At 31.5% G+C, this 18,073-nt stretch overlaps 1 protein-coding gene across 1 annotated transcript in view; it reads right to left on the minus strand.

Moving 5' to 3' along the window:
* LOC146533919 (transducin beta-like protein 2) overlaps window positions 1-18,073 on the minus strand; it is a 52,571-nt gene that overhangs the window by 4,491 nt on the left and 30,007 nt on the right. Inside the window, exons 4-5 of the mRNA XM_085193903.1 lie at window positions 6,338-6,710; window positions 1,367-1,552 (exon numbers count right to left, since the gene is read on the minus strand). Coding sequence (XP_085050029.1) covers window positions 1,367-1,552; window positions 6,338-6,710 — 559 coding nt within the window. The remainder of the gene's footprint in view (window positions 1-1,366; window positions 1,553-6,337; window positions 6,711-18,073) is intronic.

The raw sequence follows: 18,073 nt of genomic DNA on the forward strand, positions 1-18,073 counted from the left end.
CTACTGAACTATTTTCATTTATTCATGGTAGCATATTATGCTTGCGTTTTACGTCATATCCGGCCGAGGTGATCCTATATTTGGAAATTGAGCGGGTCACGTTTTCATGTCGAAAGGTCAAAGTTCAACGCTTCATTTCATACATTTCAATAACTGATAAAGTATAGGTCTTATAAGAACTACCTGAATGACAGACGAGTGGCAGCGATTTTGTTATTTATATTGTTTTTAATCCACTCATCGATCAATTATACAATGTTTTTAATGAGATTGTGTCTAATGTAAAAAATATAACGTATATAACAACCATATTTAATACAAAAACAACCAACAAAGATGAAAATTAAAATAGGTATGTAGAGATCGCGACTACTGATAACCTAGGGTAGACGTGTTTTTAAGTACTATTGTTTTAAATATAATCATCTAAGATTGCATAATTATGTATGTTTAACCATATATTTCATCTGCCTGAACATCATAATACATTACTTGGTTTGAGATTTGAAAAACTCGATCGAATTATCTGAATATCATTATTATTCAAATCTATTAACCAAGTGTTCTAGAATATTTACTATCCACCTTCGCGTTACATTTTTTCGTGATCACCGCAGGGAAGGCGGCCAGTGCGGGTCACGACAGATCCAGGATCTGCTGCAGCCGTGTTTGCTTTACTAATGATGATTTACTGACATACAAACACGCTATAAAAGTTGTAGTCGCCATAGGTCATTAAGTCATTTTGCATCCTTGTATTAAATTAATGTTTAAAGTGAATCTTAAATACGCTACCAGCAATTTGTGGCTTTTTTACTAGAGAAAAAACTCAAATAGTGCCAAATTTTCAACTCTGAACGATAAACCAACAAATTTATGTACGAGTTTTTACCATAATTTCTTGTTAGGAATAATTAAAGTATCTAATATATATTCAGAAACATTAAAGATGTATATGTACCTATGAAAAGTTTTTCTAGCCGTCTTATAAACTAGAATTATTAATAACCGTGAATAATTGCAAGCAAATACTTAGTTATATATTTGCGTACCAATAGATTTAAATGATAATTAAATAATTTTTAATATTTGTTTGTAGTCTTTGTCATAAAATTATATCATCATATTATAACATGGGGCCACTCGTGGCGCAGAGCAAGCAATGCCTCTAGATTTTGGCGGAAAGTAGGGTGCGGAGTGTTTTAACACTAGAGTCCCACTGCCTACTCTGCTCCATGCAGATACAGTGTGAAATTGAAAAAAAAAACAACATATACAATACAAGGACGGGCTTCACGGTACGATATTTAAGAGGAAGAAGACCTAGCGTTCGGATCCTAAAAAAATTACATAAACATATACTAACCTGTATAAACATTCTCCACTGTGTCATACAGCTTGCCGGTGTAAGTGTCGTAGAACTCTATGTTGGCGTCGCACGACACAGCCAGCACTTCTGCATTCGGTGACAGCGCTATCTTCGGAGGATTCGCGGTCTGTGTGTACACACCAGACTCTAGAATATGAGGTGATTCCCCACGAGCGTAATCGACTGGAACAAATATATAATATGGAATAAATATATATGAAAAGGCCGTAGTGATCCATGGGACCAAAGATGTGACTGACTCTCCACTCGAGGAAATAAAATATTTATATAAATTTATATTTTCATTTCTTCGCTCTGTACTTATTATCAAAAACAATTTAGTATAATTAAAGAAAACAATTTCTCTTATATTATTACATTGATTCATGTTTTTAAAAATTACTTTTTAGAAAAAAAATCTGGTAATTAGCCATCTGGATAGAGTTGCGTTCCCATATTAAAAAAATGCGCTAAGTGACGTAATATACAACTGTTAAGTAAAAATTAATTATTCGTAGAAAATATTTTTTGAACTTTGTAAACAAAGTAGTTATTCAAGAATAATAAATTCTTAGGCGACCGTGACGTGTTTAGATTCACTACGAACAATTTTAACGAAAATTTTAATAAAAAAATAATATTTAATATATATAAATATTTTAATTAAGTGTCTAATAAATTACTTAACAACCAACATGGAAAAATTTACCAAATTGCACTTCATATGTAGTAAAAAAGAGACGCAAAAGGAGCAACGAGGGTTTTTATTTCACCTAAATAACTTGTTAACCTCAAACTTCAATGTCATTCATTCCACAAAAATGAAACCATTAACTATTGAAACAATAAGAACACGATTTCTATACGTACATCCTACATATAACATCTACATCCTACTTTTGAAGCAATATCCTGTTATAGACAATTCTTTAATTTCGATATAATCAAAACGATATATCTATAGTTGCAAAATAAAATGAGTACGAATTACAATCGACATTTTTGATCGTGTTACCTGTAACCTGGAGGTTACAGGTAACACGGTGTCCTTGAAAGGACAGGAAAAGACAGTGTTTGTAACAAAACTCATACATATTACTGTGCTTCCAGGCCAGTCGTGGCATTGTGGGTTCAATTCCCACTCGAGAAAATGACAATTTTAATATTTTCCTTTTCTTCGCTTTGGTAACGAGACACAGTGCGGCAATGAGTTCCATTCAACAGGTAATGCCTCCAGAATCGGTGGAAAGTGATTAACAGACGAGTCTTAATAGGAACATTAAATTAACATTTCTTAACATTTTGTTCTCAGGTTCCCTCTGCCGTGATATGTGCGGGAAACAGAGTCAAGCTACCTACTTATATTTCCCTTTCTGGAGTAAGTACTTAATATATGTAGGTTAAGGTAGAGCAAGCGTGCAAATTCTAACGTAAACATTAGAAATAGTGAAGATTATTTTAAAATACATATTTTGCTATTATTTTATTATTATAACGATGTATTTTGGTCGAGCAGAAAACAACCAAAGCAGTATGCGTTTAAATATTATTTTGGAAGAAAATTGCTGGACTAATTATGCCAACCATATTTAATAAGCCACTTAGTACTTACTAAGTAAATGTGAGTTATAATTGACTTCGCCCTACATAGTGACTAGACTTAGACATAGACATTAGACATTAGATATATTACGCAGACGTAATTTTTCTAAACGCTTATTGGGGTACTGTTTCAACATGTGGGTATTTATACATATATTATTGCAATATCCGCTTTAACAATAATGGCGTAAAATTATCTCCACATAATTACCTCCAATACTTCGTAATATTGACGCCATGCAACCCAGAAGCGTATTACGTCATCCAAAGGACATCCTTATCGACGATTAAAATTGTGCAAATTTTGTAATTTTTCTCTTAATCATACTTATAAAACACACATGCAACGAATTTTCGGTAACTATTTGCTATTGGGCCGAAAATTTAATGCAAAAAAATCCAAAAAAAAAAACATTTACATAAATATATCCTTACGAGGGCTGCACAAGAACTAGCTAGGTACTACATATGAGTATATATTATAAGTAAAAATTTTATGTTAGGTACTTAAAAAAACAAATACTTGCTTATAAATGTTATACTTTAGACGTTATCTTTGTTGTTTAAGGTCAATTTATTAGAATTTTCTTAATAAATTAGCTGAAATTCTCTTAAATTTAAGAGCTTGTACCATTTTTCTGATATTCAAATACTCGCAAGAAAATAAGTAAATGTTCCTGTAGAATTCTGGGCATAATAATTATGGCATCATATATATAATTTATTATATGATTTAAAAACAACTTGTACATTCTTTAAAAGATATGAGGTCAAAAAAGGTCAAAATAAAATGAGAAATAAATAGTTGACAATGCAACAATTACCATAATTGAATAACATCTGTTCAATTTTGAAACGTTCACACAAAATTAAATTTTTATATAATTACATGATTATACAAAAATTTTATTTTGTGTGAATAATAATAATAATATTAGTTAATATATATTTTTTGGAAATAAATACAAATATTCGTATATAAATGAATTAAATATTATTTATTTAATTGAATATTTTAATTGAATAATGCAATTTTCGGGTAAGTCCAGCGCCACTTACGTCAGGGCTGACGTCGCGTCTCGGGCGTTTTCCCTGTTTAAATGAAAATCATTAAAAGTCCCAACGCATTTATCACGAGTCCTAACGCAACATGCATAAATTTACTCTTAATACATGATTCATTTGTTCTCAATAAGCAAAGCTGTTTATTATTGCAATAATAATAATTAAAACACATAGGTACATCATTTGAGTACACATGTATGTTTTAGATTTTTAAGCTAATTAGAAGCTAGTCAGTAGTGCCACTGCACTGCGTTGTGGGTTCGATTCGCACATGAGGTAAAGAAATATTTTCTATTCCTCGCTCTAGTAACGAAATATCTTGAAAATTGGGCGGAAACTAGTGAAAAATTAGCATGGCTTTAAAGATGAAAAAAACTACGTGCGTTATTTGATAACTAAAACTGTTATTATGCAATCAATAGGACAAAATGTATTTAATATAAGTGAGCGAGAGATTCGTAAAATAAAATTAATAAAAGAAATCTGGAGCACGCCACCGGCACCGTCAATGTTATGATGAAACCCGTATGGATGGTATTGCTTTGTTTATTTCTTAATCTTTAACAGTGATAGTAGGTTCAAAGTACGACTTAAATTACCATTTATATCGCGCACATTTTCAAAGTTAGTATTTGACCTTGCTAATGTTTTGGATATAGTTGAATAAGAAGGTATATTATAAACAATTCTCATAGGAGGAAAATAAATGTCCTTAAAAAGGAGCAGCTAATGAGTAAGCAATTTGAGCAATAATTTGATCTTATTACACGAACTAGTATTCCATAAAAATAATAAAAAGCGATCATCAAAAAATAATAACATTTATGAAAAATAAGGAAATATCGTCCTTTAAAAAATACCTCAATGCCAGCAGGTATTAAGGTATATACCAACACTATACAATAGTAACATATGGACTATATTAATAAGGATGTCTCATACAGTTTTATAAGGTAATAACAACAATACAAATAGATTTTTCATTGCAAATCAGATTTGCATGATGCAACCCAACATATTATTGGTAGAACTGCATCTTAAAGAATTTTATGGCATATTATACAGCTACGCGCATAAACCGGAGACGTAACCAGTTCAAGTTGGTGTGTTTTTTTTAAAAAACAACGTTCGGGTTAACGCACGTTACGTACTCGTATGTATGTGCGTGCTCTACGGGCAGATGTTGCTTTGAGTTCGGGCCGACACCAATGAACACTGCATACCACGAAGGATAACATAAAGCACATATAGATTCCTTTTTTCTTGAACATTGAAATATGGTAAGTTCTGCGTAGAAATATGTTTTATTTCCAGCTTCACGCTATATCACGCATGTAGCAGGGTAGGCAGAGGGAGCCTAGTGTTAAAACACTTCACCACTTTTCGCCGTAGTCTAGAGGGATTGACAGTCACGTGTGTACCTGGCCTCAAGAATATTGTTAAGTTTTTTTCATAGCATTCTAAATATAAATTATAATTAAAACCATATTATGTGTAGTTTAAACACGCCTACAATTATTTAAAAAAATGAACATTAAAAAATAATTATTTCTCGTAATAATCCAATAGCCTAGTTAAAGGTACTGAGTCACCTCGCGATATCAAATTGAACCGGTGACTCACGTGTACCATATACATACTTATTACGTATACCTACTCCGCTAGAGTACCTACAGCCTATTATAGTAAATTGTAAACAATAACAAAAGTTATAAATGTAATATTATACGCTACGATTACGTTTTAAAACAGAGCGCGGGAGAAACGTTCAATTACTGCGCAGTGCATGGGTGGAAGTGATAACAATAAATAAACAGTGTTTAGTCAACAAGTTAGCTAGTGATGGCAAGTGAAATTGTACTATTCAGGCTATTATAAATTATATTAAAAAAAAAAAATATATAATCCCTAAACATTAATGGAAAATTAACATTTATTTTTTATTTATCAAGTAATTTTCTATTGTATATTCAAATTAGGCGGAGTTAGACTTAAGTTAACTATTTCACGGTATAATAACATTTTGCTTTCTACTAACTAAACGACGGAAAACGATATTACTTATGTTAAAATAATTATAATCTTTATTAGCAGCTATTTATTTATATAGCAAAACAGAAATATTTCATATCTCTTATTTAACAAAAGCATATAAGATACACCATTGTATTTATCAATATTGTCATATCCTAGATGGTAACAACTTTCTCTCTAAATGTAAATAGATGAAAAAAAAAATTCCAAGTAAACAATAACAAATATAACATGAGTACATCACTATTAATCAGCATGAGTACTTACTTCTCGTGTGATATAGCTTCCACGTGCCATCCTTCGATATCGTCGCTATATGCGACGTGTCGACAGCGAACGCGACGTCATACACGCCTGAGTTGTGTCCTGTCAGCTCGTATGCTTTCGAAACGTGTTTGAACTCGCCAGTCCTGGTGAAAACCACTTCCATCACTTTAACATCTGGTGAGAAGCCTGTGGCCACTACGAATCGACCACATGGAGATATTTTGGCTGTATGAGTGTTCATTAGATATGTGTCAAGGCGCTCTAACTGTTGGCCTTTGAGGTCCCAGATTATCATATCTGTTATGCATGAGCAGGACATCAGAAATTTTCCATTGCTTGATATTCCAAATCCAACGATATTGTCTTCGTGAGCCTGGAACAGATGAATCAGCTGTATATTCAAAAATCGCAATACTATTATATACTATTTGTTTATAGATTGAGTACTAAATATTTATTTATAATTGTTTTGTATATTAAAATAATCAAATCTATATAGTATTTGTTATCAATTATTACATTTGCATTTTTTCCTCTTTGTTTTGTTTCAATTGAAACTCGTGTTAATTTTAATATTAATTAATTATTAATTTTAACCTATGGTATATAAAAAGAATGTCGCTATCAATAAGATACTGTCCTTAGCACAAAGAAATGATTGCGTAAATAAAATTATAATTAAAATTGTAGTATCAAAAATAGCACTGATAATGACATAATTATGAATGAATTTGCTATTTAATTATAGTCACCCCCACACGTACGTAAGCAGTCGCACAAAACAACTTTAGATTCGCGACCGTCGTAATATAAATTTTCTTTAACATATCAAAATAAATTACGTAGAATACAAACAAAAAGTATAAAATGGTATCTGCCACTTTGAGATAAAAACGTCTAAGTAAACAGCCGTGACGTCACGTGACTGCCGCGCATTATATTAGCGTCGAGTTCAGGGTATTGCACTCCGGTTGTATGAACTACCAAAATATCTTATAAAATAAACAAGATATGTTTTCATTCGACGGAAATTCGTCCTATTCCAATGACAATGGGTTGATGAGCTTCACCATGTTTTAAATACATGGTTATTTTGACAATACGACGTTATTCAGTTTTGGGTACTAATAACAAAATTAATATTAAGTATCATTAGTCATTTACATTTTCATTTGTCTATGTTTCCAGTTTCATAATATTTTAAATGGTAGGTAATCCTTTGAAAGCACATCATTAAACATAGTTTAACAATATTTATAAAATTTAAATAATGATGAGTTTTTATAATGACTTTTAGCAGAGGAAACCTAGTGTAAGACACTCCGTTCCCTATATTCCGCCGAATTTTTCGAGGCATTGCGTGTTGTATGTAGTCACACCTTTGGGCTATGACAGCCTTAAAAAAATTAACTGTATTTAAAAAAAATTGAAAATATTTTATATTAATCATTTTAGTCCTGTAACCTGTTTAATAATTATAGGTAAAGTTATTTACAACCATTTTTTTATACTTATTATATTTAAAGTAGGTAATATGGTTTACGAAACAAAGCGAAACTCTGTGAAATGCTGATGCAATCTATTGTAAATTATTTAAAGATCATTGTAACCATATTTTCTTTTAACTACAGGCTTTTGAGAAAACAGCTTTCTATTTAAAAAAAATTATACAACATAAAAGCTGAACAATATACAAAAGGGGGTTAAGTAGATATGTAAAAGTTATCTTATGACGAAATTAACAAACATTATTATTTTCATTTCCTCACTCTGGTACGTGTAGACACAGCGCAGCGTTGAGTTCCGCGACACAACACGCAATGAATCGGAAATATCGTTGTATGCAAAATGTATATATATGGCTTATTTTATTTAAAAGACAAAATTTTTTTTAGAAAGTCTTGTTTTCTGATAACAACGTATAGTACATATTATAATAAGAACTAAATACATATTAGCATTAGCTATTATGTAGATGTACCTAATGCAAACAAGTGTAATGTTTAATGTATACAAGCTCTCGAGGAAATACATATATCCATTGAACCTTCCTGTGTCTAAAAATACATACTCGAGGCTGCGCGTGCGCCGATCTGAGTGTATGAGTGTACGTACACTACACAAGGCACGGCGGTGGTACCTACGTCGCGTCGATAGGTAGACATGACACCGCCATTGTCTCAGAGAAGGTCGTTGCTGTGATAACGAGCATAATGGCGTGACTACCTTTTGAGTGTCTTCCCTCTGTAAACTGGGCAAAATAAACGGTGACAAGTTTGGGGGTGAAGGGGGGTTGAGCGAATACAGTTTTACTGTTGCCCATCCTAGAAATTTTATTAACAAAAAAATAGTCCTGAAAGATTAAGAAAAAACGACATTAACACGAAATTACCTATTCAAAGGTAAAGTCCAGGAAAATAAAATATCTCTAGATACGCTAAATGGACACAATAAAATAAAAACAGGTAAAATAAAGCAAGTCCGCACTAATTACTAGTCATTGGTTTATTACTACGACGAACTGCCTTAAATGCAAATGCTGCTGAATTAAGTACGACGTCGTTCTTAGAGAGCCGGCCAAAGAGGATTATAGTAACATAAAATCCTGAAGACACATAGGCTTTCTTTATGTTCTCGGAAAGCTCATTAAAAGACTTGAGCCTTCTTCGAACGAATACAATGATACATCCTGATGACATTGAAACCTGATCTTGTAGGAGAATTTCAGCGAATCAAAAATAAAATAGCATAATGTTGGCCTCATTAGATATAATTTGGCCCTGAAAGGAAGAAGCTTCGCAAAAAGTCTTCTGATTGTATAGAAAAAAAAATACGTCAACTTCCTAAAAAAATATATTATACAGGTACACCGTACTATTGCAAATTCAAGTCTGATGTTATTAAAGTGTTGATTAAGGTAAGTAGTAACATTATGCATCATACAAAATAGAAAGCAAGTTAATAACCAGCTTCACAAATAACCTATACATAAATCAACTCTCTTCATAATGAGTGTTGCAGAGGTACCTATTGAGGTTTATTTTGAAGCCTACATTTAATCTTTAATTTTTACTTGTGATAATAATTTCTTAACGAAGTAATTATTAGTTTAGGCGTAGCGTAGCACAGGGGCACAAAACTGTAAATGCGAGGCAAAGTGCGGTGTCAAGTTCCGCCATTCAACAATCAATCAATGCCTCCAGGATTTGGCGGAAAATGGGGATCGGGAGTATCTTAACACTAGGTTCGATCTGCCTTCCTTGCTGTGGGCGGTGTATCCCCTCGTGTCGTTAAAAAAAGTAAGGGTGATAATTATATTTTAGTAAAATTTATCATCTTCCTAGTTAGTAAATCAATGCGCATATAGGCACTACATGTATAAAACGAACGAAAGTGAGGACAAGGCGGATAGATGTAATCGCAGGAAGGAACTCCTTTGTTGTTAGAGTACCTCTATACAAACAAATTTATTCTAAAAACCTTGTGTGGTGTGTATTGTCTTTTTTTATATTGTAGATAAGTACGACGGGTTTTCAAGTCTTATTTATTTTTAAATAAATTTAAAACCACTAAATATAAATTAGTTAACTTTTTCATATATCTAGTGCCTACATCATTATGTAGGCACTAGATATATGAAAATGTGATTTGAACGTATATTTTTTATTTCATTACTGTCAACTCAAAACAAAGTATAACAAATTAGTTGATAATTATTATTTGAAATATTTAGCTTAAATTACAAAATTCTATAAAATTCACCACGTAATCTTAACTCGTAGAGACCTACCAATTATGAAATTTGGATGAGATTATGAACTTTAGAAATGAACTTCTCGTTGCCAACAATCCTGCATTCCATACAATTGGTACGGAACCCTCGGTATCCGAAACCGACTCGCGCTTCACTCGTTTTTAATGCTAAGACCGCTTTTCTAGCAAATATAATTTATCATAACATAATTATTATAATTGATATCATGACAGCATCTTTCCGCATTGTTGTTAAATATTTAGGTTGCGCTGTACGAGTGTGTTCTAGCGTGTTTATCACATCGCAAATGCTCCAAGTCATGACCTGGATGACGCAAGTGGGAGCTGGTCGAGAAATAGATTGGTGATGTCTTTAAAGGGTTCATCTTATTTAGATGAAACAATTAAAATTGTAAAAAGTAATGACAAATGGTTTTGGAATTTTTGATCAAAATTAGGTACAGGTATAAAATTTACCTAAAGAAAGTATTAATTTGATATTTGTTTTATTTTTATTGTAAATGAACCGTTTGAATAACAATTAATCATTTTTTTATATAAAAAGCAAAGACTCGTAAATAACTCTGAATACGAATAAAATTACATATTTTGTGCTATTATTGTGTTGACATAAAAACACCCGCGTGTACATACAATAGTGAGAATTGCACTCAGACAATCTTGAAAGCGGTGCGCCACTGAGCGACATCTTAGTTACAATTAACGTTTTACGTACGTTTCACACATACTATTATTCAACTGTAATACATTGCTTTTGTATGATGTATTGTTATCTACTTCGAATGATCACACGCACTTATTTTGCGTTAATGTTAAGGAATGATTTGCAAAGCAAATTATGTTAATATATTAATGTTAGTAAATAATATGAATTACAGTTAATGATACTATAAAAAATAATAATATTATATTTCAAACTATAATAATAGATATTGTTGTTTGTAACACTTGAGCAGAGAGAAACCATTGTCAAATTGCTACGTTCTCAGAACTCAAATGACCGAATTTGAAGCAGGGTAGCGGCATTTATTGCTGCACTTTATCATACCAAACTAGGGACAAACAACTTAATATTTCAATAAAAATATCATTAGATTATAAAGTTAGAGCATCATAACTACGAAAGAAGCGACTGCAAAAATAATAACTACAATATTTTAACGTTATTTCAAGATATTTCAAAAATATTTAAAAAACAGCGCAGTTGCCATTTACAACAAATAAAAACATTCGCTCTAAAAATTCTGTTTTTCTAAAAGTTCAAGTGACTTTAGAAACAAAATTATTGCCGATAAAATTGCAACGAATTGGTTGCTTAGCTGTGACACGACGGATTTTAGAAAAAATATCTAGACTTATAATTTTGATTGACTTAACTCATTTATCGAAAGCACAATTGATAAAAAAACCAGTTACATATACACCTGTATCTCTACTTATAATATATATGATTTTAACATATTTAAGTATATTTTATACTTTTTACGGCTTATTATAATAATAACGTTGCGTAACGTAACAGGAGCTGCATGGTAGATTCCATAGAGCCCTAGTGGGCCAGGACGTGGATACTGTTTCATCATTATCTTGGTTACAGTTCGGGGATCTTTTCGGAGAAACTGAAGGTTTTGTCTGTGCAATTATGGACGAAGTTATCAAGACACGGAACTACCAGAGACATATTATGAAAGATGGCACTATCGACATCTGCCGGGCGTGTCATCGACCTGGGGAGTCCCTCAGACATATTGTCTCTGGTTGTTCTCATCTTGCTAATGGCGAGTATTTGCATAGACACAATCAAGTAGCCAAGATAATACACCAGCAACTTGCTCTTCAATATGGCCTTGTAGAATTGGAGGTGCCTTACTACAGGTACAATCCCATGTCTGTTCTTGAAAATAGCTGTGCTTTGCTCTACTGGGATCGGTCTATTATTACTGACAGGTATATTGTTGCCAATAGACCTGATATAGTACTAGTAGACCGAGCGGCGCGCCGCGCAGTGATTGTTGACGTTACTATCCCACATGATGAAAATCTCGTGAAGGCCGAAAAAGAAAAACAATCTAAATATTTGGACCTAGCCCATGAGATTACCGCCATGTGGGATGTCAATGCGACTATCATTGTGCCGATAAGGGTTTCGGTTAACGGTTTAATAGCGAAAAGCCTCGACCAACACCTTAAGAGGCTATCGCTTAGCTGTTGGATCAAGAACCGGATACAGAAGGCAGTAATACTTGAGACGGCACGTATTGTGCGGCGGTTCCTCTCTCTGGAGCCCTAGCCACCGATGGCTTGGACCCTTGTCCCGCCCTCGGAAGTGTGGTTTTTTATATTTTTAAATGTATCTTTTTTATAATAATTTATATTTAAAAATGTAAAATTGATTCGCTTATTTAATAAAAGTATAACGTTGCGTAACTATTACTGTTGCTGAATGTTCCTTACGTAACTATTTTTTGGTTATATTACAGTCTTATAGAGACGAAGACGCTTCCTAGTTTAATTTATTCAAATCGCAAGCTATATTTTAGCATCTTACTATAATAGTAATGTGAGGGAAGTGTGCCAACATAGCTTTGGTACACCATGAATCTGTAAATACAAGTTTCTCGTAATTTACAGATTGAAACAACGTATTTATGAGTAACATTGTATTTCTTAATAACTTAAACATAATAATAGCATTCGTAGTCAATGACTTAGGGTTTTGGGACTTATTTTTTGTCTTAAAAAAATTAAGTAGAATAGATTTTTGTGTGGCTGTTTTCTGATTATTTTAAAAAGCACACACGTTACTTTTGCCTTAATAATAAATATTATTGTCGAGCTATGCCCGAAAATTTTACCAAAAAAATCTCGAAACTGATAATTGTAGAATTTTTACTTACTACTTTTCTTAAAAAATATACTAATTATATAATAATACTAGCGGCCCGCTCGCGGTTTCACCCGCGTGAACTATGTTATTATTAATTTCTGTCTCCATGGCTACGTCCTAGTGACGTCTATGCAAAATTTGAGACTCCTTAGAATTTGAGCATTTGTAGTAACGAAGTTTCATACAAACTTTCGACCCCAAAAACAACCCCTTAGAAATCAAATATTGCAAATTCCCGTCTTAGCGAGCACCTACGTCCTATATGTAACTTCTATGCAAAATTTGAGATTCCTAGCACTTGTAGTTTCTGAGATTTCGTGATGAGTGAGTGACCTTTCGATTTTATATATATAGAAGATATAGATAAAGTACCATCATAATATACTTCTATCATCAAATTATAAGCATTAAACCTTTTTTATTCAATGACTAATACAAAATATTTTTTAACATTAAAAAATAATATATGTAATATGGACAAGTATATGCATTTATTATATTAATGTAATAATTATATACGAAATGAAGCTACAATGCTATATTATACAACTCTATTCAAATATAGCAACCAACGAAACAAATTATCCTAATGACTCATTTCAACATGACGTAGGAGTTGTTTTAAGTATAACGAACAGCTTGTTATCCTTCACTTAGTATTTAAAAAAAATCTCCTCAAAAAAAAATCATAGAAGATGTGGGCTTCATAAGAATTTTTTTGGAATAAGGCAGGTAGTAATGGCAAATTTTAATTTTTAAAATGCATAATAAAACAATACACATTTTAAATAGCAACCATACTTTCACGATGCAGATTATTAAAGTTAAAAAAGACTAAACTAGTTTTTTTTCTGTTAAGACCAAACAATTTGAATATTTTCTTTTGTTATCTTTACTTGTATTGCTTTTATTATTGCCTTGTATTATAACAAAGATTTAGTTTAGAGGCTCTCTTCTTTGAATGGTTTAAATAATAAATATATTCTTATTTTAAGTAATTTTGAAAATCTATACTTTTACCTTTTATTTTCTATTGTATTAAAGATATTTTAAGACTTCCTAAAAAGGTTGAAAGTGATTTATATTTTTTTCTAACTAAAAGCCTTCCCAAAATATCTAAAGTAATATTTTTATTACGTATTTTTATTGAATACATAGATGTATACGAACTAAAATAGACACGGCTACGCTAAATCACCTCAATAAGAACATCCGTACAAACCATCAGCGGTTATCAACATTGCACTTTATTCTATGACCCCCTTTTTGCCTAGCAACTGTTACTATTTTTAACTATATTTTATTATACATACAAATATGCATAATTTAAAAATTTATTAGATTAAATAATAATTAATTACCGCGAATGGTCATCGAACCAACAACCCCGTTGCCCTTGTTTCAACAGTTTGTACCCTTGTTGTCTTATATTAGTAAAATTAATATGTTAACGTAAATTTAGATAAATACTTTTCTTGTATAGTTGAGCCGGATCTGACACACATATTAAGTTTGAATCCTTCTAGAGAAACTTTTACAATTTAAATATAGGCGCTTGTTTATGCTACTCTCTAATAGACAATGAAAAGTAAAGATCAAAGGTCCCTGTTATTCTCTCCGTAAAAATATATAGTAGTGAATGATGGCGGTGAATTAAAAAATGAAAACTCAGAATATGTTTATGGTTACTGCTCTCCTTTCGTTAAATAAATGAAGTAATGTCAATATTTTAAACGAATTTTCGTTAGAATTAAAAAGAAAACCTTAAAAGATAATAGTATAAAAATTAAAATTAAAACCTCGGTAAAGTCAGAAGCGGAAACTATCTAAAGTATAAGCAGTTTTCGCTTAGTCTATTAAAAGTTGAAATACAATACTACAGTACTACTAAGAAACAAAATGTGCTACGTTTGTATATGTACTATGTTCATATAAAAATATTTTTTTTATATCTCATATTACCTACAAGCACTTCAATTTTTAATATTAAGATACATTAATAACTATTTTTAATGTACAAAGCCTAAATTTAATTGTTAAATAACATTATATACGTACTTATGTAAATATTTAGCTATTTACTATTTTTTTATATTTTTCGTAATGTCCTTTAAAATGTTTATTTTATATCATATATTTTATATAGGAGCGATTAGCAGAAAAAAAATTAAACTAAATAAGTATATGATATTTTTAAATCTAAGATTTTATTGTATATATATTTTTAAACGTATAAATTTTTGTAAAAGTAATACTATTAAACAAATAAATAAACCAATATCGAGGTGATAAACACAACAATTATTTTATTTATCTTAACAAAAGGCATATCTCTCTTCTTCCATACTACACACCACCTAACTAAATACAATAATACTAGGATTCCATTACAATCGCACCTTCCGGAATTTTATCAAAATCAGATATTATATAATCACACAAAGAAAGATAACAATGAATGTCTCTGATAATTGCAAAGCTATTGTTAGGCGTTTCGTAATCCACGAAAGACAGGCAATTAAGCTTACGACAGACTATCCAAGGCTACCTAGAACACGTATCAATACAAACGATGAGCAATTAAACATTTGTTAGAGAATCTTTTATTTCTTTAATTAGTTTTAATAATTCATATTCACGCTTCTGCATCGCTTTCAATGAAGTGAACAATACAAGTACAAGCTACACTAACAGACACGTAAGGTTAAAATACATATATACCCATATGTTACATCAACATTGTAATTGGACATCAATCAATACTATTGAACTCAATTCTTTACATACGGTGAGAAATAATTGTGGTATTTAAAAACTACTAGGGACAGCTTTTAAAGAAATAAATAGCATATCGTGAATATATAAAGGATGTAGTAGCAGTTAACAAAGACCCTTACTCCTCTTTCTTTGGGCAAAGAGAACTGACGTAGGCCAATACCACTTCTTATCGCATAGCTGTGTGGAAGAGCAAGGAGCTGCATGGTAGATTCCATAGAGCCCTAACGACCCGGATGGGACACTACTTCTTCTTTATCTTAGTTGTGGGGATATTTTCGATGAAACTGAAAATTTTCTCTGTGTAATTATGGACGAAGTTATCAAGACAAGGAATTATCAGAGACATATTATGAAAGATTGCACTATCGACATCTGTCTGGCGTGTCATCGAACTGTGGAATCCCTCAGATATGTTGTCTCTGGTTGTTCTTATCTTGCTAAGCCAAGATAATACACCAACAACTTGCTTTTCCATACAGCCTTGTGGAATTGAAGGTACTATGTGAGAAGGTTCCTCCCTCTGGAGCCCTAGCCACCGATGACCTGGACTCTTGTCTAGCCGAAATTAAAGAGCATTTTTAAAAATATTTTTAAATGTATTTTTTATATTAATTTATATTTAAAAATGTAAAAATGATTTCTCTTTAATAACAAAAGTAAATGAAGTAATGTCTAGTAAGCTTTAAGGTTTACTCCTAGTTTATATAATAGTGAATTACCCCAGAGCAATTAATCTCTGTATTAATTAGAGTGAAAATAATATTAAATTAGATATAATTTAATTTAAACTGCATAATAAAGAAACGTATATTTCGGAGGCTTACTGCATATTTCATCATTCCACTTATATTTTCCGTATGTACGAGTATATAGATTGTCCTTGACTCAATTACAATTTATTGTGATGACTTCTACTATTATTCTTTATTTCTTTTAAAACCTCTTTAAAAAATAGATTAATACATAGCAGATAATGCTAGTAGGTACACATCTATTTTAATTATATAAAACTGTTTACATTTGGAAATGGGATTTCTATTTTTATAGGGTTTTCCTTATTTTTTCCTTATTGTTAAAAATATTATGCTTCTTGGTGTTTTACCAAAATTTGAAATAATAACAATAACAACTTAAGGAGTTAATGAATATGTTTAGTTTCATTGACTAACATGAATAATTCCCTCTGTATGTATAGCGACAACTGCGCACTCTACATAAAAATATAATAACTCTACAAAGTCAAAGTCAAAGTCAAAATATCTTTATTCCATAAAAATGCTTAACATTCACTTGGACATGTCATAAAAGATAAAAAAAAAAATGGAAAACAAAATAACCAAAAAAAATGTGCAATTTTGACTTGAAAAAAGCCCGTTCAAATGGTTGAGCTCATGAGAAGATACAGGCAAAGAAACTCATGGCCACTCTTTTTAAATGCCAACATTTGTTATAAATCACAATTAACAATTTTAACTTAGAAATAGAGCAACTCATTTCCAAACATCTTTATCGCGAACATAATCTTTAACAGAGTAATAAGCTTTTTGGCAGAGCCTGTGCTTTACCACTTTTTTAAATTTGTTCAGTGATAAATTAACCACGTCGTTTGGAAGTTTGTTATAAAAGTGTATAGTTTGACCTACGAATGAGTGAGACACTTTATGGAGCCTAGAGAAGGGCACAGCAAGCTTATTTTTATTTCTTAAATTATATTGATGGAGGTCACTGTTTTTATTAAATTTATTAATATTCTTATGCACATATACTAAGTTGTCGTAAATATATTGGGAGTGTAGTGTGAGGATGTTAAAGTCTTTAAATTTATTCCTTAGTGACTCCCGTGGACCCATTTTATAGACTGCTCGGACAGCCCGTTTTTGGAGCACAAAAATGGTATCTATGTCAGCGGCACTACCCCAAAGTAATAGGCCGTAAGACATAATGACTGACTACTAAGTACTCTATAGAACTTTATATAAAGATTTATGATCATTTTCAATACATCAGGATTAAAAATCATATAGCAAGAGATTTCTCTCGCTCAGCATTTAAAAAGCCTTATTTGCTTAAGATAAAGAAATTTAAGAAGAGGAGAGCTAAAATAGCTATTAATATAGCTATCACAAAGAAAATAATAAAAAAAATCATTAACAATACCTTTAAATAAAACCTTAGTGTCCGTATGAATGAGATTTGTACATAAAGTTTTTTCAGCTGAGGCCAACGATCTGTGCGTGGGTAAGCTCACTTTATGACGCCCACCTATATTCAGCTGGTCTATATTTAGACTATTTTCA

Source organism: Heliconius melpomene, chromosome 12 (genome assembly GCF_056956725.1).
Source record: "Heliconius melpomene rosina isolate 202511_hmr_F chromosome 12, ASM5695672v1, whole genome shotgun sequence".
Taxonomy (NCBI): Eukaryota; Metazoa; Arthropoda; class Insecta; order Lepidoptera; family Nymphalidae; genus Heliconius; species Heliconius melpomene.